This window comes from Phytophthora cinnamomi, assembly GCF_018691715.1.
Source record: "Phytophthora cinnamomi strain GKB4 chromosome Unknown Contig34, whole genome shotgun sequence".
NCBI lineage: Eukaryota > Oomycota > Peronosporomycetes > Peronosporales > Peronosporaceae > Phytophthora > Phytophthora cinnamomi.
The window spans coordinates 298494-318836 of NW_027150967.1; the positions used below are offsets into that span (position 1 = coordinate 298494).

The following is a 20343-nucleotide window of genomic DNA, read 5'->3' on the forward strand; positions in this document are numbered from 1 at the left end:
GCTTCAATATCCATTTTGATACCCTTGGATTTTCTTTATCTACCCGTGCTGCTACGACTGTACATGTAGGCGATTCAATCATTCAAAGCATTTGTGTACGCCTTCGAAGCACCGCAAGAAACTGCAGCAGGCCTAGCTCGATGTACCAGAAATCCAGCGCCAGTGCTGGGCGAATCAGGGGCGGCCAGCGTGTCGGCGCGGCGGTTGGCTACAAAACGGGCGCGCTCGCCATTGGCCGAAAAGCCTGATTTGTGGGGCGACCATCACTCCGAGAGAAGGATCTTTTTGACCAATGCGGTGACTTCAACATGGGCGCGATCCGGCGCTGATTGGCCGAAAAGGTCCGCGGAATCCCATTCCCTCCGACCAGCCGGGAGGGGGAGGAATCACTTTCGAAAGAAGCCCGAGGCGCGCAGCCACCGTCTGAGAGCCGCAGAGCCGTTGAGAAGAAGCGCAAGCATGGACAAGCTGCTGGAGTACAAGGAGAAGATCTCGGCCAAGCTGGAGCGCTACGAGAAGATCGTGGAGCTGGAGAAGCAGACGGGCGTGGACAAGTTCTACATCTTCTGCGTGGGCGCGCTGCTGGCGGGCATCCTGCTGTTCGTGGTGGGCGGCGAGGAGCTGGTGGTGGGCCTCGTGGGCTTCATCTACCCGGCCTACATGTCGTTCAAGGCCATCAACACGCCCGGCACGGGCGACGACACCCAGTGGCTCACCTACTGGGTCGTCTACGCCTTCTTCAACCTCACGGAGTCCATCACGGACCTCGTGCTCTCGTGGATCCCCTTCTACTTCTTCTTCAAGATCGCCTTCCTCGTCTGGAGCTACCACCCGACCACCCAGGTGCGGCGCTGCCCGTTTTACATCTATATCTACATCTCCCAGCTAGTCAGCTGCAGGAACTGCGCGATCTAACGGTCGTTTTTCCACCGTTTCTCTTTGCTGCTGCAGGGCTCTTCTATCATCTACAACTCGCTCATCAAGCCGTACGTGGCCCCGCACGTGGGCCAGATCGACTCTGCGCTCAAGCGCGGCGAGGAGGCTGCCAAGAGCGTGGCCGCCAAGATCCAGGAGAAGACCCAGTAAGGCGGCGGCGACGTTGGGTGGCGGCGGTGCCTTTGCAGGGAAGAGATCCCAGTCGGTCGAGCTTCCAAGTTGGATGACAGCGCAGCAGGCACCCTCCCCAGCTAGTAGTGACGTGGCAACTGCTCGCCTTGCTCCAGTTGGCGGCAGCGGACGAGTCTGCTCCGCCGCACGGAGCGGCGAGCAACCCGCGAGCAAGGTCTTTGTATTTTCCGTGCCCGGATAATCCATTTCGTACATGGCGAAGAATACACTGTTCTACCCTGTGCACGCTCGCGTTGTTGCCGCCTCGAGTCGCACCACCGCAACGCAATGCAGCGAAGGATAGCCCCATCGCATGCAGCCATCACACGTTGCACCCGACCAGCTGGACGAGAAAGATCGGTCGTCAAATGGTTTTTACAAGACCACGTAATTACCCATCCGCGGCTGTCAATTGGATGAAAAGCACCTTCTCGATATCAACGAATCCGCATCGACAATTTACCGTTCACACCTGCAATTGGCCGAAATGCGGCGTGGATCCGCTCTGCGTTTTTATCACAGTTGAAATCCTGTGAACCAAGCGAGTGGAGGCGATGGCCGTCAGCAAGCCGTTGCCCGCGAAGGAGAGCGCGCTCTTCCGCTCCATCGTGGTGCGTGCCAGCCCCTCCATGCGGCTCACCTTGTTCCCCTCGCTCTCCTCTGTCTATCCATACCCCGCTCGCCCTCCACCGCCCCCTGGAAGCTTGGGAAAAATGGATAATACACAGCTAACTCCACTAACGCTGATACTTTATTGTTTACTACGCTAGAAAAACTATGAGATCAAGCAGTACAAGAAGGGTCTGAAGGCCGCCGACGCCATCCTGAAGAAGTACCCGGAGCACGGCGAGACGCTGGCCATGAAGGGCCTGACGCTCAACTGCATGGGCCGCAAGGACGAGGCCTACGAGTTCGTCAAGAGCGGCCTGCGCCACGACCTGCGCAGCCACGTGTGCTGGCACGTGTTCGGCCTGCTCTACCGCTCGGACCGCAACTACCCGGAGGCCATCAAGTGCTACCGCAACGCCATCCGCATCGACCCGGAGAACCTGCAGATCCTGCGGGACCTGTACCTGCTGCAGGTGCAGATGCGCGACCTCAAGGGCTTCGCGGAGACGCGTCGCACCATGCTCACGCTCAAGCCCAACAACCGCAACAACTGGATCGGCTTCGCCATCGCGCACCACCTCGTGGGCAACTACCAGATGGCCATCGACATCATCGAAAAGTACTTCAGCACGCTGGACAGCGAGCCGGTCGCCAACTACGAGGACAGCGAGATCCACCTGTACCAGAACCAGCTGCTGGAGGAGGCGGGCGACGTCGAGAAGGCCCTCAAGCACCTGGAGGACACCAAGTCCCAGATCACTGACACGCTCTTCTGGCGCCAGAAGAAGGGCCAGTTCCTGCTGCAGCTCGAGCGCTACGACGAAGCCCGCGCGGTGTTCGAGGAGCTGCTGGAGATCAACTTCGACAACTACGAGTTCCAGCGCGGCGTGCAGTGCGCCATCTTGAAGCGCAAGGAACTGTTCGTGGCCAAGTCCACCCAGCAGAAGAAGACGCCGCTTCCGTCCGAGGTGCTGGACTTTGCGAAGGAGAAGAACGGCGCTGAGCTGGAGAAGGCCTTGGCGGAGTTCTACGCGGAAAAGAAGGAGACGATCGGCGCCAAGTCGCTGGTCTCGCTGCGTTTCCCGCTGGACTTCACGCGCGGAGCGGAGTTTAAGAAGTATGCGGATGTGTACCTCAAGAGGCAGCTGAACAAGGGCGTGCCTGTGCTGGGCTCGGACCTGAAGCCGCTGTACGCTAACAAGGACAAGGTGAAGGTGATCGAGGAGCTCATTCTTGGATATCTCAAGACTCTGGAGGCCAAGAAGCCGCTTGATGCTGACGACAACTCTATTGTTGCGACCTCGACGGAGAAGGTGCTGCTGTGGACGAACTACCTTGCGGCGCAGCACTATGACCGCCTGGGCAACCATGCGAAGGCGATGGAGTTCATTGAGAAGTGCATTAAGCAAGAGTCTACCCTGCTAGACTTTTTCCAGCGTAAGGCGCGTATTTTGAAGCACATGGGCGACCTGAACAAGGCCGCTGACGTGATGGTCGAGGGCCGTAAGCTTGACCTTGCGGATCGTTACATTAACAACAAGGCCACGGAGTACCTGCTGCACGCGGACCGCGTGGAGGAGGCTGACGCGACGATTGCTCTTTTCACTCGCCACGAGGGCGACCCGCAGCAGAACCTGTTCGACATGCAGTGCATGTGGTACGAGATCGAGTGCGGCAAGAGCCAGCTGCGTCAGAAGAAGTACGGCCTCGCGCTCAAGCGCTTCTTCGCTGTGGAGAAGCACTTCAACGACTTTGTGGAAGACCAGTTCGACTTCCACACGTATTGCATCCGCAAGATGACGCTGCGCGCGTACATTCAGATGCTGCGTCTGTGCGATGAGATCTACAACCGCCCGTTCTTCGTGGAGGCTGCCCACGGTGCCATCGCTTGTTACGAGGCTCTGGCCGACAAGGAGGAGCTCAAGGCGCAGGAGGAGGCTAAGATCGCTGCTGCCGCTGCTAACATGTCGGCTGCCGAGAAGAAGAAGGCGAAGCGTGCTCTTGCTAAGGCCCGCAAGGCTGAGTTCAAGAGGAAAGAGGAGGAAGAGCTCAATGCCAAGTTGCACAAGGAGGTTGAGGAGAAGGAGCGTGAGGCGACCAAGAACGGTAAGGCCAAAGCCAACCCGGGCCCGGCGCGTCCGAAGGACGACGATCCGTTCGGCGAGAAGCTGGCGGAGAAACCCGCTCTCGAGGAGGCATGGCGCTTCGTGGCCATTCTGCAGAAGTACGTCCCGGAGGACGTGAAGACGCACCTGTCTGCGTTCGACATCGCCCTCCGTAAGAAGAAATTCCTGCTGTGTCTGCAGGCTCTTCTGAAGGCTCAGAAGCTGGAGAATGTGTCAGCGAAGGCCCACAAGGAGCTGAGCTCGCGCCGCGCAGTCTTCCTGGAGGAGGTGAAGCAGGTCACAAACCCCGTCGTGCTGAAGATCATTAACGAGAAGAAGGCTGAGCTGAAGAATTAGAGAGGGGTAGTGTTTCGAGGGCGTGGGCTTCGTGCAGTCGAATCGGTGGTGATGACACTCACGCTTAGAGACGAGGTAGAGACAAGGGATGCAACGGCCAAAGCGCGTCCGTCGACAGTCAATAGAGCGGCATCCTGCTTGCTGCGCCTGCCACAAACAATGATAAGTGTCGTTCGAGTCTCATGCTCCAGTTTGTGGCTACCCCTGATTGTGGCAGTATTATTTGTGGAGAAAGTGGCAGATGCCACGGATAGCAAAAAAGTACTTTTTTATCGGGCAGGGCCGATATCCCAAGATGTGGCGTTCGCTTCGGAGGCAGCGGTGCTTGTCTGTGTGTGGGCTCTCAACTGCTGCTCGTGCACCCGTGAAGCTCTACGTGGTCGCCGGGGAGGCGTCGGGCGATGCGATCGGCGCCAAAGTCATTCGAGCGTTGCAGCGCCACCAACCGCCCCAGTCTCTGGAATTCCGAGGCATCGGAGGGTGCGTCACTTGTGGTCCCATGAAAGAGCGACCGTCGTGACAATTAATTGCTGTTTTGTGGTTGCAGTCCTCAGATGTGTCGGGCCGGTGGCTTTGAGTCGCTCTTCCCCATGCAGGAGTTGTCCGTCATGGGACTCGTGGAAGTGGTGCCCTATCTGTGGCGATTCCGGGTAGGCGGAGGCTTAAGAGTTAGGGCGACCCCGTTAAAGGTTGACTGTCAATTGCTGATATGGATGTGTGTTGGTGACGGTAGCGACGGATTCAAGACACTCTGCGAGATATTGAGGCTTTCCAGCCGGAGTTGGTGCTGACGATCGACTCCAAGGGGTTCACGTTTCGGGTGCTGAAGGCGCTGCAAGCAAGTGAGCGGCAGGCGGGTGGTAAACGCCTCAAGAAGGCGCATTATGTTGCACCGTCAGTATGGGCCTACAAGCACCGAGGCAAGCGCGACTTCACGGAGCTGAAGCAACTTTTGGATGCCATGTTCGTGATCCTGCCGTTTGAAGAGGACATCTTCCGTGCGGGTGAGGAGAAGGAACAGCATTGGTGTCACTTTGTGGGCCACCCAGCTGTGGAAGACTTCCTGGAAAGCCATGGAGCATACGATCGCTTCCTTAGTTATGCGGATGAGATGCCCGAGGAGGCAACACCCCACGAAGTGGAAATCGGAGCTGATGCCCTTCTGGACCTGTCAAAGTTCGATGCGAGCAATTTGTTGTTGCGCGGTCAGCTTTTCCGGGCATTGGCTTCCGGAGGACGTGAATCCGGCTCTAGAGCCCAAGCCAGAAAGGAGTTCGGGATCCCTGCAAACGCGTTTGTGATCTGCGCTCTTGTTGGAAGGTAAACATGCTTTCATTTTTGGGTTGAAGTGACGACACTGTCCTTACTCTTTTTGTCGTTGCAGTCGCGCCAATGAAGTGAAAAAGTCGGCACGATTGGTGCTTGACGCCATCGACGAATTTAAACGAACAAATGCCTCAATGCAAAAGGAAAAGGTAAACTCTACTCAATCAGCTTGCTCCCTGCAACAACTCGCTGACCGTTGTGGACTGGATTGTGTACTAGACCTATGTTGTGTTCCCCACCATCGCTGCAGTGGAAGAACAAGTTAGTGCACACATCTCCGTAGGAGATTGTGAAGTCAAGTGTCGTGTCCTTGCTGACTTAGATGCAGTGGCACGACTTCGGCTATTTCAGGTGATACAAGCATCATTTGGTACGGCAATTGGTGTTGCAAAACTTACTGTTCCCCATATCTTTGTGCAGAGCTCTGATCTAGCGGTTGCCGTGTCTGGGACGATCGTGCTTGAAACCACTCTGGCAACCTTGCCGACCGTGGTCATTTACCGCGCCAACAAACTCACCGAGTGGATCGCCCAAAGACTGGCTTCTGTGCGATTCGTATCCGTCCCGAACCTGCTGCTTGGGAGGTGTGTTTGTATCTACTACAAAATAATCGTGGGGATCGAGGAATTAAGAAGACTGTTCCTGTGTGTAGATCTCTTCTGCCGGAGGTTCTTTTTAGTGATTGTACTCAGTCGAACATTGCTAATGCGCTAAGGTACGTTGTTCAGTTATGCATTGCTACCCAGGGCTTCACATACTAACGCTGTTGATTCATAGCACGCTTCATCGGCAGCCACTTGAGCAACGCGATGAGCTGCACCTAGCGATGGCTGTGAGCACGTTGACTAAATGGCAAGAAAGTAGTGGTGAACCAGCTACAGCGGGTAAGTTACGGCCAATTCGAGCAAGTGGCTTGGTCGCCGAGCATATCCTTAACATTCTGAAGAAGTAACGTCAACTGCAATCAAGGTTCCTCCAAAGATGTTACACAGTTTTTACTAGAATTATGTTTTTAGAGTGTCACGAGGAAGTGATTGAGACCAAATGCTGTAACGAATAGTTGAACCCGGGGAAAGCTGCTGATCCGACGCATTCTTGTCCATAGTATTCAGAGTTCGGGTAGGGTATCGTAAGTACTTTGCATAGGAAATCACCTTGAACGACTCAATACTGACTCCATCGGCCGTCGCCTCCGTTTCCATCTGGAAGAACCCTGTTGTTTCCAGAGGTGGCGAGACGAAAATTGGAATCTTGCAGTTTCCGTCGGGGTAAAACACGCACACTGTTGTCGATGGAAGGTTTTCCCACACGACTCGACTGGCAGGCCCCCAGCCTTTGCTTGTACACACGGTGGTGGGAGCCTCGAACAGCAGCGAAACCTGAGGTAGCGTCACGTGACTTGTTGATAAAACCCAGTCGTGGATCACTCATTAAAATTCGGTTTGCAAACACATGGATGCAAGCATCCGTGTTGTTGACATGTTATATCAAAAGAAGTCAATTTCTATGTGAAGTAATTCCCAACGCTCTGTTTATCAAGTACGCTACTTCTTTTTGCGGTAAATGGCGAAGAAAAATACTGCCATCCTAGTTGTGTGGTAGCGACTCACCCCTGTGATCCAACGTCCGTATCCGCGACGATCGAAGACAAGTTTTCGGGTGTGGACCGGTTCAACACGTCGCTACGTTCGTGATAGTCCGTGAGGTCGTAGTAGCATTCGCTGATGACGCCATTCAACGGATCCATCGACTGGCCGACTGCCATGAGCGACCTGATGGCGACTCCCGCTGAGCTGCTTGTGAGCACCGATGTTCCCGACGCTTGCCCCGTTGGCGACGCGAACACGATTTTGCCTGTACAGTCGTCGTCCGAGTAGTACCAGATGCTCACCGCACCCGGCGCAGCGCGCCAGTTCACGCGATCCGAGTTGGCCCACGCTTTACAGTGCGAAAACGTCGTGCACACTCGAGCCGCAGCGTCGAACCACAGGTCGACGCCATTAACCGTTCGAACTCCAGCGACTGCCATTTCAATTGCCTCGACGAAGTGGACGAATAGGTCGAAGAGAGTGAGATGCCGGTGTTGGTGTCGAGCAAGAACAAAAGTGAAGCATGTCAAGCAACGAGAAATATCGCCATCGGGCAACGTACGTCGAATCGTGCTCGTATCGTTCTTTCGTGGATGATGTTCCTGAAACATCTAGATGATGATCATGAGCGCGAATAATACTAGATGGCGGTAACTATAATGTACTGAGGTCACTATCATATTGTCATCGTATCGGCAAGAAGCGCCGGTCGTACTCTGCCTTCCATCTACATGTAACCCAGAATTATTGCCGTAGCATCCTGAAGACACACTAGGCTTGCTTGCATAAAGCATGCTCAACTTGTCGGCCACCGACATTCCTTCCGTCCAAAAGTCTTCGAATTTGTCTTCATCACGCTGAATCAACTCGCCTGGGTAACTGATAGATGGGCTTGCAAGTTCAAACAGCAATTGTAGGGACGATCGAGTGAAGAGGTTGGCCGTCAACGTCACCAATCGTTGTCTCAAAGTGAAACTTGACGTTGTGATAGTCCGCTGTTCGGACAAAGCTTCGCCTTGGTGCAGAAGTTCCTGCTGTTGTCCGTCCAATTCACCTAACAGCCGCTCTACCAGCAGCGTTTTGTCGAATACTTTCAGGTGGAACTGCCGCTATGTTCGTGGTAGATGAAGCTGATCTGGCGCTGCTCAAACGCATCCTTCAGAGGCTTGAAAAGCAGCAATCCATTTCTCACGTCGTTAATGTCGTCGCAGCCGGCCACATCCTCCGCTAGGTGCGCCACGGTTCGAGGAAACAAGAGGACAGACAAGACCAATTTTGACGGAAAGGCCGTGTTCAGTAGCATACACCGCAACATCCCGTCTTCCTTGTTGTCTTCACCAGATTCTCCTTGAGGCGGTTATAACTGCTGGCTGTCGATGAAGTCCGACAGAGCCACAGCTCATGCAACTCAGAACTTTTGTACCGATCATGAAGAGCATCAATCGCGTGGTCCGAAAGCTCCACCACCACGTGAATTTGTCTCAGTTTTGGAGCAAACTTCCCGGTCATCCCCAACAAAGTAAGCCACGCATCAATCGGTATGGCATCGTTAAGCTCCAAGTCTTCGTTCAACATCTCGAGTTCAGCGCTGTTTTCGCCCCGGTGTTGTAGTTTCCTCATGCCGTCGGTACTTGCCAACTAGCGCCCATTCTTGATGACAGGAAATATTCGCAGCTCGTCCACGTCCGTGTTGCGCTTGCGGTTCCTAACCTCATTCTTCCGGTTGCCACGACCCTGCCGAAAGGTATGCGCACTACGATGGGTTGGCATTCGATTGCGAGTAGCATGCGTGCGAGAAACGGAACCCCCGTCTACTGAAGACGTAAGTGTCGTCGCCAGAGAATGCATCTTTCTTCTTGTCGCTGGCCGTGTTTCCTGTTTCCTCGCACTGAATGTCAACTTTGGGTCGGGATTTTCATAATATTTCGGGACCAAAAGTGGCCATGTGTGACAAGAACTTGTTGTTTTTCGTGATCAGCCGCTTTTAGGATTTGTATTGCAGACCCCTCAAATTTCAGCGTAAAATCAGCACCCGCGATAGCACACAAACAAGTCATTTTAAAAATTGTGTTGATGGGTCTCTCATATAGCAACAGCATTTCATTGTTAATTTGTTTCTCGACGTAGGTGAGGGGGGATTTACGGATTCCGGTCACGAAGCCATTCAAAACGAAAAGTGAAATCAGCACCTACCGAAGGAATCAAATACATACGTTTTAGCAACTCCACGGAGTATTTTGCAAGGCGAAAGTGCTTACCGAAATGTTTCAGCTCGTACTGCAACACGTTTAGGATCAAGCAAAACAGGACTGCCTGCACAGGATAATATTCCCGTTCCAGCACAAATGCGACCTGGTGCAACGGTGAAAATGCGAACTTCCGTTGTACGAATCCGTTGAATGAGATAAATAATCCGATTTCCAGTACCGCAAACAACGAGACGCTCGCTACAGATGCCATATTCCAGTTCCCACCACCACCAGGGTAGTACACCACATTCGGCAAATGCTCGAGCACAGACTTGTAAACCAAGAAAATGATCGGCACAATGCACTCAACGTACTGGACGAGCGCCACGTATTCGCAGTGGAAAAGAAGCCGTACACCTTGGGTTATAATTTTCTGCGATCGGTCGTTCGCTAAACGGAAGTCAGTCGGTCCTGATTGCACTTTGGATGATACCATCTCGCTTGGAGCAATCATAGCACTTTGGTGTCGTGAAAGCCGCCGTTGCGAGTTCACTTGAAGATCTGCGTCTTTGTAGCTGTACACACCCAATTTTTCAAGAGCCTGAAGTCGTTCGACTATTCCTGCCGTTAGCGGATACGGCAAACAAGCCCACAGTCTCACGTTCTCCAGCGATTTCGGCGGGAATGAAGCTGAATCTTGGGTTGCGTCAAGAATGATCGTCAATAAATTGGTCGAGTCTGCAAAGTTGTACTTGCTGCACAGATTAGTTTGAGAAGCTCTTCGTTCGTTCAGCAGTTCTGTCAAAGCTTTGCTATTTGCACGCATGGCACGAAACTCAAGCAATGATTGTCCGGTGCTTGCCAAGACGAATAGGGCCATCAATAAAATAGACCTTGACGTCGACATGCACACCGAGACAAATAGCGTACTTAGGAAATCAACACAAAGAGCCACGAGCACTAGCATGGCATCCTCCAATTCACGCGTGGCATTCACCATGAAGCGTTTCGATGCAAACTTCCAGATCGGCAAAATGATAACTGCGATACCTCGATTAGCCATCGGGATGAGCTCGTATAGGACTTTGTATACCGGGAAGACGGAACCGAGCGTCAGAAATGCTAAAAAGAAGCGATTACATCTGTCAAAATCAACCTTCAACGGTGAGCCCTTTTCAAAGAGCGCTGAGCCCAGGACCACCCGCATCATGATTGTCGAGTAAATTCCGATTGGAATCGCCGAAAACTGCATCATAAACGGCACTGGGAATCCGATATTGTTTGCAGCCAGGAAATAAGTCGCCATCAAAGGGCCCGCAACTCCCACAGCAATCGTCGTTCTCTGAACCAGTGTGAACTGGAGATCTGGTATAAATCGGATCATTTGAGAGTTTACAACAAGGCCAACGACGAACTGGGAGATCAGTAGACGGGTCCAAAAAACCCAATTCGCTCGCCATCCTTCTGAAGGCGATTGCAGAGGCAAACACTCGAGCAGTAACGCCACCGTTGACGCTGGAATCGGAGCAAGTATGCAGATACAGGTTGCTCGGCGAAGTGACGTGGTCTTACGATAAAAATCGAGACTCTCAAGACGTTCAATCGAGTACGCGCCTTGACTTTCAATCTGGATGCCGTCCCATTTCTCCTTTAGCCACTTTGTGGCTAAAACTCGTGGCGATGCATGCTTGATATGTGTTTTCGTTGGCGCTGTGCGTGCCGGAGCATGTCCTAGCACCTCGACCTCCGACATTGATCGCCAAGTTTCGAGGAATGGCACCACGCACCGTCGGAAGTCTCACGCTACAATTATAATACTTGCTCAGCTCAAAGTAAGACGTTTAATTTGTACTATATCGGGGCAAGTGCGTCCTGATTATTTGGGCTCTTCTAGCACGTTGAATTAAAAAAAAGATGGAGCTCTATTCCGCTCATTTGTACATCGTACTACTAGGGAAAACAAGTATGTGTGGCGGGTTAAAGACTACATGTACAGTATATGAACTGAGCAGGAGTTCGCAATTGAACGCTTCTGCCTGCTCCTACTCAATCTAGTGGTCCCGTTGAGTTGTTGGCCATTTTGCAACCACCGTCGTTAACGTTGCATCTCCCAGAAATCTTTGTGTAAGTAAACTCTGCCGGAAGACATGCCAAGTACCTGTACCAAATATCATCGCAATCATACAATAATCGTACAGTCAATTGTCTCAGGCAAATGCTTCGCAGTGGAAGTGAGATAATTCGCTCGCTGACAGAGATGAATGAACAACTTTAAACATAGAGTTATGATCCTGACGCCAGTTTGCTTGAAGAACTGGCGTAGATGTGAGCAATATCGGCGTTATCCGCAAGGGCGTCGTTCCAATTCGGTGGTATCGGCTGATCCTTCGTCAATACATCGTATTCCTAGGACATTGATGTGTCAGAGAGGGCATCGTACCAGTTTGAGGACAGACCGCTGTCGAAGGTCGATCCGTTGTCTCCGGTGTCGTAGCTTGCGTGTTCGTAGTGAGCAGGGCACTTCTGAGTCGTCGACAGGGGGTGGTGCGTGTAGTTGTGGTTCTCGCCGACCATCATGGACTGAATGGACTGGGGGTTCTTAAATGTCTTGATGCTGGAGGTGAGGCCTTGAGGCGATACAAAGACGTACTTGCCATCCGCCTGGCATCGTTTCGACTCGAAGAACATGGCGAACTGGTTGGTGGAGAGGTTCACCCACGAAACGGAGTGCACAGGCTGTCAGAAGTCGCAGTTCTTGAAATCCAGGCAGCGCCACATGCCCGGGTTGTTGTACTTGAGGTTGTCCGTCTTGGGGAACGTCACACGTAGGAACGAATTCGTCATTGCTCTAACTCAATTGCAGCAAGAGGCGCCTGGGAGTGAGTACAACGGAGAATGAAAGCTTAGAACTAATCGATTGATTCCGTTCCTTGCTGGCGCAAATCAAATGGCCAGCCACTTCAAGTTTTGGGACCGCGCGTGTCGTCTCTAGCAACTTATCAAACCTAGGGTGAGACCCACTTAAATTTCATAGTTATTAGATATCGAAACCAATTCTAAGCCACTACCGGAAGGTTTCCAAATCGAACCCCATTTCAAGGACCGCCCTGCTGGGCGTTCGAACTCGCAACATCGCCACCAACTGGGCTTGGGGTGCTTGGAATTGCATCGCTCCAGTTCGACGACGGCCCACTAGCTTCCCCCGATGCATTGGCTCCCCCCACAACGAATGTACTGGCGCCGTTATCGGTAGATCTAAGAGCTGCGTGTTCTTCGTCGTCTGGACACTTGGAATAGATGACTGACGGTCGACGTGCGAGGTCGCTGAAGTCTCCGATCATCACCGATCGGATCGCCTTTGGCTCCGGAAATGTAAACGACCCGTTAACTGCGAAGACGTCCATGCCATTCTCGTCTCTTGCATGGCACGTAGTCGATTCGTAGAAACCCACAAACACAGCGGTGGGGACGTTCGACCACGCCACTTGAGCCGTCTTCTCCCAGTAGCCGCAGCTCTCAAACGTCCAGCAATTCCACGTTGAACGAAGCACGAACTGCAGACTTGCGCCGCTGACGAAAGTCACGTTCAGGGACATGGTACAAGGTACAACTTGTCGCCTCGAACGCAAATTTCCAACTGTGTACGAGCCGTCAGTCTGTAGCCAACTCCAACCGCATACTGGTAAGAACGACGGAACGCATTCGAGTCTGCACGGAGTTGCCTCAGCTTTGTTCGAGCAAAAATTCTGCAGTTGCGTCGCGATTCGAGATTGGAAAACAGAATGTAAACCGTATTATTCCGTGTCACTTCTTCCAGCATACGAGTGGATGTGCTTTCAGTGCTTGGGGGACAAGTTACAGGTATTTACCTACTAGTGGGTGGTGGCTGGTGCAGACGAACGGTAAACAATGTGGTGGTATTATAGCGATACGAGGCTACGCACATGTGCAGTGCAGCCCAAATGGCATACCCTTGATAGTGATAGAGAAGTGTCCTATAGCTATTGTAAGGTCGTTAACTATATGATAGTCCGACGTTGTCTCTACGCTACCAACGCTATGAAATCGGTTTGTACCACGATAAGTTTAGATGACACCTTGTCGGTGTAAAATAAACGGCTCCAAGGCTACAACTGCAGGGAGTTGTCGCCGAAGTAATATTTAGTAATGCACAGCACAACAACACCCCTATCCAGGATAGCTACAAGTAACAGCCCCAACGACGCAAAGTATTTGCTGCCCGGCTCATTGCTTAGTTGGTGTCGGTGGCAGCAGGTACCTCCATTTCGTCGTCGACGTGTTATTGTGCTATCCGTTGACTGACCCCTCTGCTGCCTCTGGCAGAGCATCGGACCAGTTCGACGACAGCCCACCAGTAGAATCTCCGCCCACGACCCACTCGACCTCAGCATCACGCGTTGTCTTGTTCATAGCAACAGGTGTACCTTCATACAAGTGCGGAACGATGGCCCCACTGATAATCTTGGTACTCCAGCAGCCACGGTCGATGGTATCCGAGCCAAACTTCTGCGAGTCTAGGGCATCTTGCGTAACCCCGAGCATCATTGACCGGATCGGCTGGACGTTCTCGAACGCGTGCGACCCATCGACGTCTCCTTGCTCCGTGATGTACACGAAATAGCCCTCGCCGCTGTAGCAATTGTCGGTCTCGAAAAACATGGCAAAGCGGTTGGTTGGGAGGGCAAACCACGAAATCATTTTCGCTGGGTGCCAGTCGTCGCATTCCCCGATCGAGAAGCATGTGTGGCTTTCTGGGTTCGGGTACTCCATGATGACTCCGCTCTGGTACAGTACGCGTAGTTTGTGCATCGCTGGTGTTGGCGTCGACCTTGGCAAAATGAACAATGCGTAGGTTGGTTGGCAAGTTGATCAATCGATGGAGTCGGTCCATAAGAGGATCCGCGGAAGGATGGATTCTACTTTGCAACATCATAGTTACGGAACCGCTTATTGGAGTACACGTCAGTGTGTGGGTGACGGCCCAATGTAACCTCTTCCTTTCCCGATTCAGTGAATAGCAACGAACAGCTTCAGCGCTGTTTGACTACCACCCGGCATCAACTTGAATCAATGGGTTCGATGCAGCCCGATCTCACTGGCAATCACCGAATATAGCAAGCTAGAAACTTCTGTTGATACATAGTACGCTCCTTTGAAAATAAATTCGTTGTATAATACATGTACCAGCAGTATTCTTGCAACATAAGTACTCAGCAGGCATGACGTATCATACAAATGAAAATGATCGAGGTCGAGTTGAACAAAGTGCATTCTTCTTATCTATTAATTTCTTTTAGCAAAAAGAACAGCAAACGTTTCCTCAACTTTGATGCACATTCAACACACCGGCAGTCTAGTGATTAGTTGACTCCAGCGACAGTGATTTCACCTTCATCAGAACCGCTGCCCGCCGTGCTCGATGAACCTGGAAGTTCCTCACTCCAGTTTGCCGATAATCCACCAGTGGCATCGCCTTCGTGCACCCACTCAACCTCGTAGGAAACGTTGCCGTCCGTCGCGTTCCCATCGAGAGTAGCGCTGTCAAATACTGGTGAAAAGTGGAAGAAGGCACAGGAGCGTGACACCGAAGTGGCGGTGAGCTTCTCCTCGAGCACGGCATCTTCGTTGCGACCCAACATCATGGACCGAACCATCTTGACCCCCTCCAGCGGAATACTACCTGTGACGTGCTGTCGGGCCGATCCAGAGTTGTAGGTTGAGTATCCCTCGCGGTATGTGCAGTCAGGAGTCTCATAAAAAGCGGCGACTTTGTGTAGCGGGAGATTCGCCCACTGTACAAGCACAGCTCGAGGCAAGCCGGGGCAGTCGAACGAGCGGCATACGTACTCGGATGGATTATCGTATCTGATGTAGAGATCGCCAGGAAAGAGTACTTCAAGGTACGGGCGACTGCCCGGGACCGGAGTTTCCATTCCTGTCGGAGCAAGGCAAGTGTTCGAGTGTTGGTGAAATGGCAAGTGGTGCTGGCGATCGGGATGTGTGGAAGTATGGAGTGTCGTTTCCAGTGAATCCCAGGGATCACAACGCTGAACTATGGATGGTAAAATACATATTTTACGTTCATATTCGATACATCTGCCTAGATTCATCGTGATTCCGCGTTCCACTCACAACTGTTCGAGGATACTGACGAGTATGCGTCCACACATCTGCACGGTATATACAAATATGCACCGTGCTCTGAAGGAGAAACAAGAATAAAAGGAACGTTCCCAAGTTCATGTGGTTTTCCCCTTCCGAATGTTCTCTTTATCTTGTTGCTGCTTGAATTCATAACTCGCTCCGAGCGAACTTAAGCACTAGTTGTGCACTAGATCGCACGAGTTTCGCGTACCAAGACAAAGAGTGTATCGCCTCTGAAAAAATGAATACTTCTTTAACTGAAGTAAGCTTGACAAATTCATTCTGCTTATTTCGTTTTTCGGCTGCTCAAATTCAGTCTCACGAGAGAAAAAAAAAATCCAAAACGCACCGCGACAATCTGCATTCCGATGACTGTGGGAACGACTTAAGTGCCACCAATAGCACCGCTCGCCAAATCAGCAAGTTCGCCACCCCAGTTTTATGACAACCCGCCAGTAGCATTATTGGCTTCGTTCAGCCACTCAATCTCGTTGGTGGCGTTAACACCCGTCGCGTTCGTGTCGAGATCATGCTGTCAAACAACGGCAAGCGGGGCCACGACAACAACTGCACGTTTAATTCACAGGTGCGAGATACTGAAGTGGCCGTGAGCTTCTCCTCGAGCACGGCGTCTTCATTGCGACCGAGCATCATCGACCGGATCATCTGCCCCTCCGGCAGCAGAGAAGCACCCGTGACCTGCGTTCGGGACGATCCAGTGTTGAATGTGAAGTAACCACGGCGATAGGTGCAGTCGGTAGTCTCGTAAAACGCGGCAACTTTGTGCAACGGCAGATCCGCCCACATCAGGAGCGATGCATGGGGTAAGTGGGGACAGTCGAATGAGCGGTACACATAGTCAGACGGATTCTCGTAGATGATGTGGCGGCCTTCAAGAAATACTTCGAAGTAAAACTTCTATCTGCGGTAAAGTCATTTCTCTTGACGTCTTCAAACGTACCCCTCGAGGTGTTTGTATGTAAATTGAGGAGTGATTAGCAGGCAAGGACGCTTCCCATTTTATATGCAAACACTTCGAGCAGCACTCGTGAAAAGTGGGTATACTATCCAGAACTTTCAAGTGAATGGTGCAGTCGTTGGCAATTTTACAGGCGCAGCATTGTGGATGGTAAAACTGAATAGTTCAGAAGTACTGTTACAGGATTGAATTCGAAATCTACCACTGCATCGAATTCATCCCTATTCACCTCGATTCCACCGATTAGTACCCCTTCTATTGAAGTATATCCACGGTGTACTATGCAGTGATACATGTACCGTACCGTTTGGTTGCTCAGTACAGTTAAGCCAAATTTCTTGACAAGAAACAAACCACATTGATGAACAAATTGTGTAGTTATTCAGTTTCCTCCTGCAATGAAATTCCACAAGGTGTCATCAAACCCCTTCCGCTGGATTGTGTTTTTACTGCAGTGCGTAGTTCAAGATCGTGTAAGGTTTAGTCTCGATCAGTCCACCCCAGTTGGACGAGGTGTCTTCGTCCACAGACCCAACGACAGTCAACTCGGTCGAGTTCACATCATCATCACCACCGTCGCTGCCGTTCAGCGACGCAGCCTCGGCCCGTTTGGCTTTCTTCCGAGGCTTAACGCACTTGTGGGCGACACTCCACGGGATACTCCCCCACAACGGCCGGGCGTAGATCGAGCGGATGGCCTTCGGCGTTTTGAAGGTTTGCATCCCGTCACCGGCCTCGTTTTCCGTCCAGGAGTAGACGTCGCCGTCAGTCACACCGCCGCAGCCATCTTGCTGGTAGAAGTCGACGCTCCAGTGAGCGGGGAGGTTTCTCCACGAGACGGACTGGGCCTTGTTCCAACCAGGGCAACCGGCAAACTCGATGCAGACCGACTCGGAGGGGTTCTGGTACGAGAAATAGTCGCCGTTTTCCAGTACCACGAGCAGCTCGACGGTGTTGGCTTTCTCCATATTGTTGAGGTGGGTGGGAGGTGTTCTCGGTTGCTAGCAAAAGCAAGAGTGGTAACATGCCTCAAAAGTCAATGAATCTCGTGGAACAGCTATGGTATAATCGAGGGTATCGGTGTGCTTGAGCCAGTTTCAATTTTTGGGTTGATGACCGCTGCCCCGAATCATCCGAACAACAGCAATTCATTCCATGATCTTGTAAAAAAAACGTCTCAACCACCATCACTGCACCACCTGCACTGGTAGGGCTATCAAGAGAGCGTGTTGAGTACATGTAGGTGTAGAGTGTTCGATACGAACGCCGTACTGCTAGGTTTTTCTCCTATTCAGCAGGAAGAGGGTCGGTCCAATTCGACGACAGATCTCCGGCACTGCTCCACTCAATGTTGGACGTGGCGTTGGTAAGCGTGCCGTTGACGTCGAGGCCTTCAAATGTCGCTCGAGCCTTGGCGATGTTGCAGGTTTGAGTCGACGACGCCTCCGTGAGATTCAGCTCCAGCAGCGCGTCCTCGTAGTCCCCGAACATGAAGGACCTGAAGGACTTTGCCTGTTCAAAGGTCTTCCACCCGTCAACATGACCTCGCGTCGTCTTGAAGTTGTACTTGTCGTCCCGGAACTTGCAGTCGATGGTCTCGAAGAAGATGCCGACTTGGTGCGTCGGGACCTCCCACCACGAAACCCATGTTGAAGGTGCCCAGTCGTGGCAAGTGTCGAAGCGTAAGCAGAAGCGTTCGGAGGGGTTGTCATAGCGCAAGCGTAGGCCATTGCGGAAGTTAAGCTCGAACACCGGCCGGTTTGGCATGATTTGCCAGCCAAAGCAAAATGAAAAGTGACGAATAGACATCCCTCCCCGCTGATGCACTATCTTCTCAAGTGACGATTCTTGGCTGGTTACATCCTGGAGTATACGGTGACGAATAATTTGTTGTCTTCGAGCCCATTCCTTTTAGGTCAGAGACATCCAGCACTTTATTTCCCAGCGATTGCATCTCCATCCTCGATCGGTTGAAACCAGTTCGACGAAAAGTCTTCAACGATGTCGGAGCTGTTGGTCTTGCTACCATAGACTAGTGTAGACTCGGCATGCTTGACGGGCTGGCGAAGCTGAACGCACTTGCGGGCCACGCTCCACGAGAGTTTTCCCTGGATTGGGCGGGCGTAGATGGACTTGATGCCGCGCGGTGTAGCGAACGTGTGCTGGCCGTTCGTAGCTCTGTCGCGAGAAGCCGAGTACACATCCTCGACGCTGCCGATGCATCTGTCGCTCTGGAAGAAGTTGATGTACCAGTGCGCGGGGAGATTTCGCCACTCCACGGCCTTCGCAGCCTGCCAGTGCGCGCAGTCGGAAAGCTGAATACACACGGTCTTCGACAGGCTTTGGTAGGCAAAATACGCGCCGCTGTCGAGAACCACCCGGGCCTCGAACGTAGTCGCCTTCTCCATTCCACCGCAGACCACGTAATTTCAATCCAGCGAAAGTGGGGATGGCGTCTGGAATTCAACGCTCCCAGCCACTTCAACATGGTCTCCCTCATGGTGACAACCAATTCACTCAGCACCAGTTCCGTCGCCACGTCGACGTTGTCGTTCGTCAGCACCAATTGTCCTCCAAAGTCAGCGTCCAACCCTCGATAAATTACATTCACTTTAGAGCTAGCGGGGGAGGGGGGGGGGAGGTCCGCAGCTTATATCCACTCTTTCCATCCCTCCAATCCGTCAGCCTCCAAGGGGCGCGTCGTTCCGGTACGTGACGACATCAATCTTGCCGGCTTTCCCGCCCGCCGTGTCCATGGCCCTGAGCGCCCACGCCCAGCGCAGCAGCGCGACGCAGCACAGGGCGGCCACGATCTCCAGCAGCTGCAGGGCTTTCACGGCCAGCACGAGGCTGCAGGGCGGCGTGTCGTAGACCAGCAGGGCCTGGAACTCCCTGCGGTGCTTCCAGTAGGGCGAGTGGCCCACGTCGTGCTCGGGTCTGCGCACCGCCAGGTACTCGCCGCACCACTGCAGCTCGCCGAAGCTCAGGCCGGTCACAGCCGCCAGCACCTGCGCCGCGTGCTGCGCGCCGAGGCGGCTCTGGATCTGCTGCTCCTCGCGCGAGACGTCGGCGCAGAGCCGGCACAGCTGCATCTTGTCCTGGTAGCCCCAGAGCCGCACCGAGTCCTTGAAGCCCTCGCAGCTCGTGGCCACGCGGCGGCCGGGAGCGCGCACAGAGTCCACGGGCCAATCGCGCAGCGGGAAGAGCTGCTTGGCCTCGGCCACGCTGCCCAGCTGGCACACCTGCAGCCCCTTGGCGTGGCAGAACACGTCGTTCACCTGCTGCTCGAAGCGGCCCTCGTGCTCGGCGAAGGCCTCGGCCGTCCAGGGGCTCTCGGGCGCGCGGTGGGCGGCCACGGCCGCCAGCAGCAGCGCGTCCGCGACGGCGGCTATGGCTAGGATTATAGCCAATAGCCGGGCGACTCGGCGGGCGGCGGCGACGGGTAATTTTATCCAATGGAGAGCGAGCAGCGCGGCGCCTAAGACGGCGAGGAGGCTGCTGAGCGCCAGCGCGCTCTTGTCCAGCGGCGTGAGCGCCAGCAGCGCCGGCACGGACGACGCGCAGCCCAGCTCCAGCAGCGGGAGAAGCCCCAGCGACGACAGCGCCGCGCCGCCCGCCAGCAGCAGAGCGGGGCGCTTGGCGGCCTCCATGGTCGAATGCGTTATGCGCTTCCCGATGGAGCCATCGCTATACAGCTGCCAAGTGAGCGCGGGCTGTCGCAGGAAAGGTTCCGGATCGGTGATTGGCTGAAAAGGCGGAAGAGGTTGGATTTTTGGAAGGGAAGTGGGTGTCACGTTGTGGGGCACTAGCCGCGCGCCGATGATGCCCCACGCACGATGAGCTAGCTGCCGATCCTCGCGATACAATATATAAATGCCACCGAGCAGCGACTATCCACGCTTCGGCGGAGGGGTGGT

The 20343-nt window shown here is 53.3% G+C and overlaps 12 protein-coding genes across 12 annotated transcripts; 3 read left to right on the forward strand and 9 right to left on the reverse strand.

Annotated features, from left to right (window-relative positions):
• Window positions 1-459: 459 nt before the first annotated feature.
• Window positions 460-1086, forward strand: IUM83_17084 (ER membrane protein DP1/Yop1; the record flags this gene model as incomplete). Its single annotated transcript, XM_067942011.1, has 2 exons — window positions 460-843; window positions 952-1086. 2 exons carry the CDS (start codon window positions 460-462, stop codon window positions 1084-1086), a joined length of 519 nt encoding a protein of 172 aa, XP_067792551.1.
• Window positions 1087-1661: 575 nt separating this feature from the next.
• Window positions 1662-4178, forward strand: IUM83_17085 (N-terminal acetyltransferase A complex subunit nat1-like protein; the record flags this gene model as incomplete). Its single annotated transcript, XM_067942012.1, has 2 exons — window positions 1662-1718; window positions 1878-4178. 2 exons carry the CDS (start codon window positions 1662-1664, stop codon window positions 4176-4178), a joined length of 2358 nt encoding a protein of 785 aa, XP_067792540.1.
• Window positions 4179-4473: 295 nt separating this feature from the next.
• On the forward strand, window positions 4474-6456 carry IUM83_17086 (Lipid-A-disaccharide synthase; the record flags this gene model as incomplete). The annotated part of the gene is made up of 8 exons (XM_067942013.1): window positions 4474-4658; window positions 4726-4828; window positions 4912-5498; window positions 5563-5653; window positions 5724-5855; window positions 5925-6088; window positions 6157-6219; window positions 6282-6456. The coding sequence occupies 8 exons, from the start codon at window positions 4474-4476 to the stop codon at window positions 6454-6456; spliced, it is 1500 nt and encodes a 499-aa protein (XP_067792549.1).
• A 654-nt stretch (window positions 6457-7110) lies between these two features.
• Window positions 7111-7533, reverse strand: IUM83_17087 (uncharacterized protein; the record flags this gene model as incomplete). Its single annotated transcript, XM_067942014.1, has 1 exon — window positions 7111-7533. The coding sequence occupies one exon, from the start codon at window positions 7531-7533 to the stop codon at window positions 7111-7113; it is 423 nt and encodes a 140-aa protein (XP_067792550.1).
• A 4155-nt stretch (window positions 7534-11688) lies between these two features.
• Window positions 11689-11970, reverse strand: IUM83_17088 (uncharacterized protein; the record flags this gene model as incomplete). Its single annotated transcript, XM_067942015.1, has 1 exon — window positions 11689-11970. One exon carries the CDS (start codon window positions 11968-11970, stop codon window positions 11689-11691), a length of 282 nt encoding a protein of 93 aa, XP_067792555.1.
• Window positions 11971-12021: 51 nt separating this feature from the next.
• On the reverse strand, window positions 12022-12878 carry IUM83_17089 (uncharacterized protein; the record flags this gene model as incomplete). Its single annotated transcript, XM_067942016.1, has 2 exons — window positions 12022-12130; window positions 12589-12878. 2 exons carry the CDS (start codon window positions 12876-12878, stop codon window positions 12022-12024), a joined length of 399 nt encoding a protein of 132 aa, XP_067792541.1.
• A 712-nt stretch (window positions 12879-13590) lies between these two features.
• On the reverse strand, window positions 13591-14112 carry IUM83_17090 (NEDD8-specific protease 1; the record flags this gene model as incomplete). Its single annotated transcript, XM_067942017.1, has 1 exon — window positions 13591-14112. The coding sequence occupies one exon, from the start codon at window positions 14110-14112 to the stop codon at window positions 13591-13593; it is 522 nt and encodes a 173-aa protein (XP_067792492.1).
• Window positions 14113-14663: 551 nt separating this feature from the next.
• Window positions 14664-15236, reverse strand: IUM83_17091 (NEDD8-specific protease 1; the record flags this gene model as incomplete). Its single annotated transcript, XM_067942018.1, has 1 exon — window positions 14664-15236. One exon carries the CDS (start codon window positions 15234-15236, stop codon window positions 14664-14666), a length of 573 nt encoding a protein of 190 aa, XP_067792556.1.
• A 1636-nt stretch (window positions 15237-16872) lies between these two features.
• On the reverse strand, window positions 16873-17394 carry IUM83_17092 (uncharacterized protein; the record flags this gene model as incomplete). The annotated part of the gene is made up of 1 exon (XM_067942019.1): window positions 16873-17394. One exon carries the CDS (start codon window positions 17392-17394, stop codon window positions 16873-16875), a length of 522 nt encoding a protein of 173 aa, XP_067792494.1.
• A 319-nt stretch (window positions 17395-17713) lies between these two features.
• IUM83_17093 (NEDD8-specific protease 1) lies at window positions 17714-18193 on the reverse strand (the record flags this gene model as incomplete). Its single annotated transcript, XM_067942020.1, has 1 exon — window positions 17714-18193. The coding sequence occupies one exon, from the start codon at window positions 18191-18193 to the stop codon at window positions 17714-17716; it is 480 nt and encodes a 159-aa protein (XP_067792493.1).
• A 167-nt stretch (window positions 18194-18360) lies between these two features.
• IUM83_17094 (uncharacterized protein) lies at window positions 18361-18834 on the reverse strand (the record flags this gene model as incomplete). The annotated part of the gene is made up of 1 exon (XM_067942021.1): window positions 18361-18834. One exon carries the CDS (start codon window positions 18832-18834, stop codon window positions 18361-18363), a length of 474 nt encoding a protein of 157 aa, XP_067792496.1.
• A 273-nt stretch (window positions 18835-19107) lies between these two features.
• IUM83_17095 (uncharacterized protein) lies at window positions 19108-20076 on the reverse strand (the record flags this gene model as incomplete). Its single annotated transcript, XM_067942022.1, has 1 exon — window positions 19108-20076. The coding sequence occupies one exon, from the start codon at window positions 20074-20076 to the stop codon at window positions 19108-19110; it is 969 nt and encodes a 322-aa protein (XP_067792495.1).
• Window positions 20077-20343: the final 267 nt, after the last annotated feature.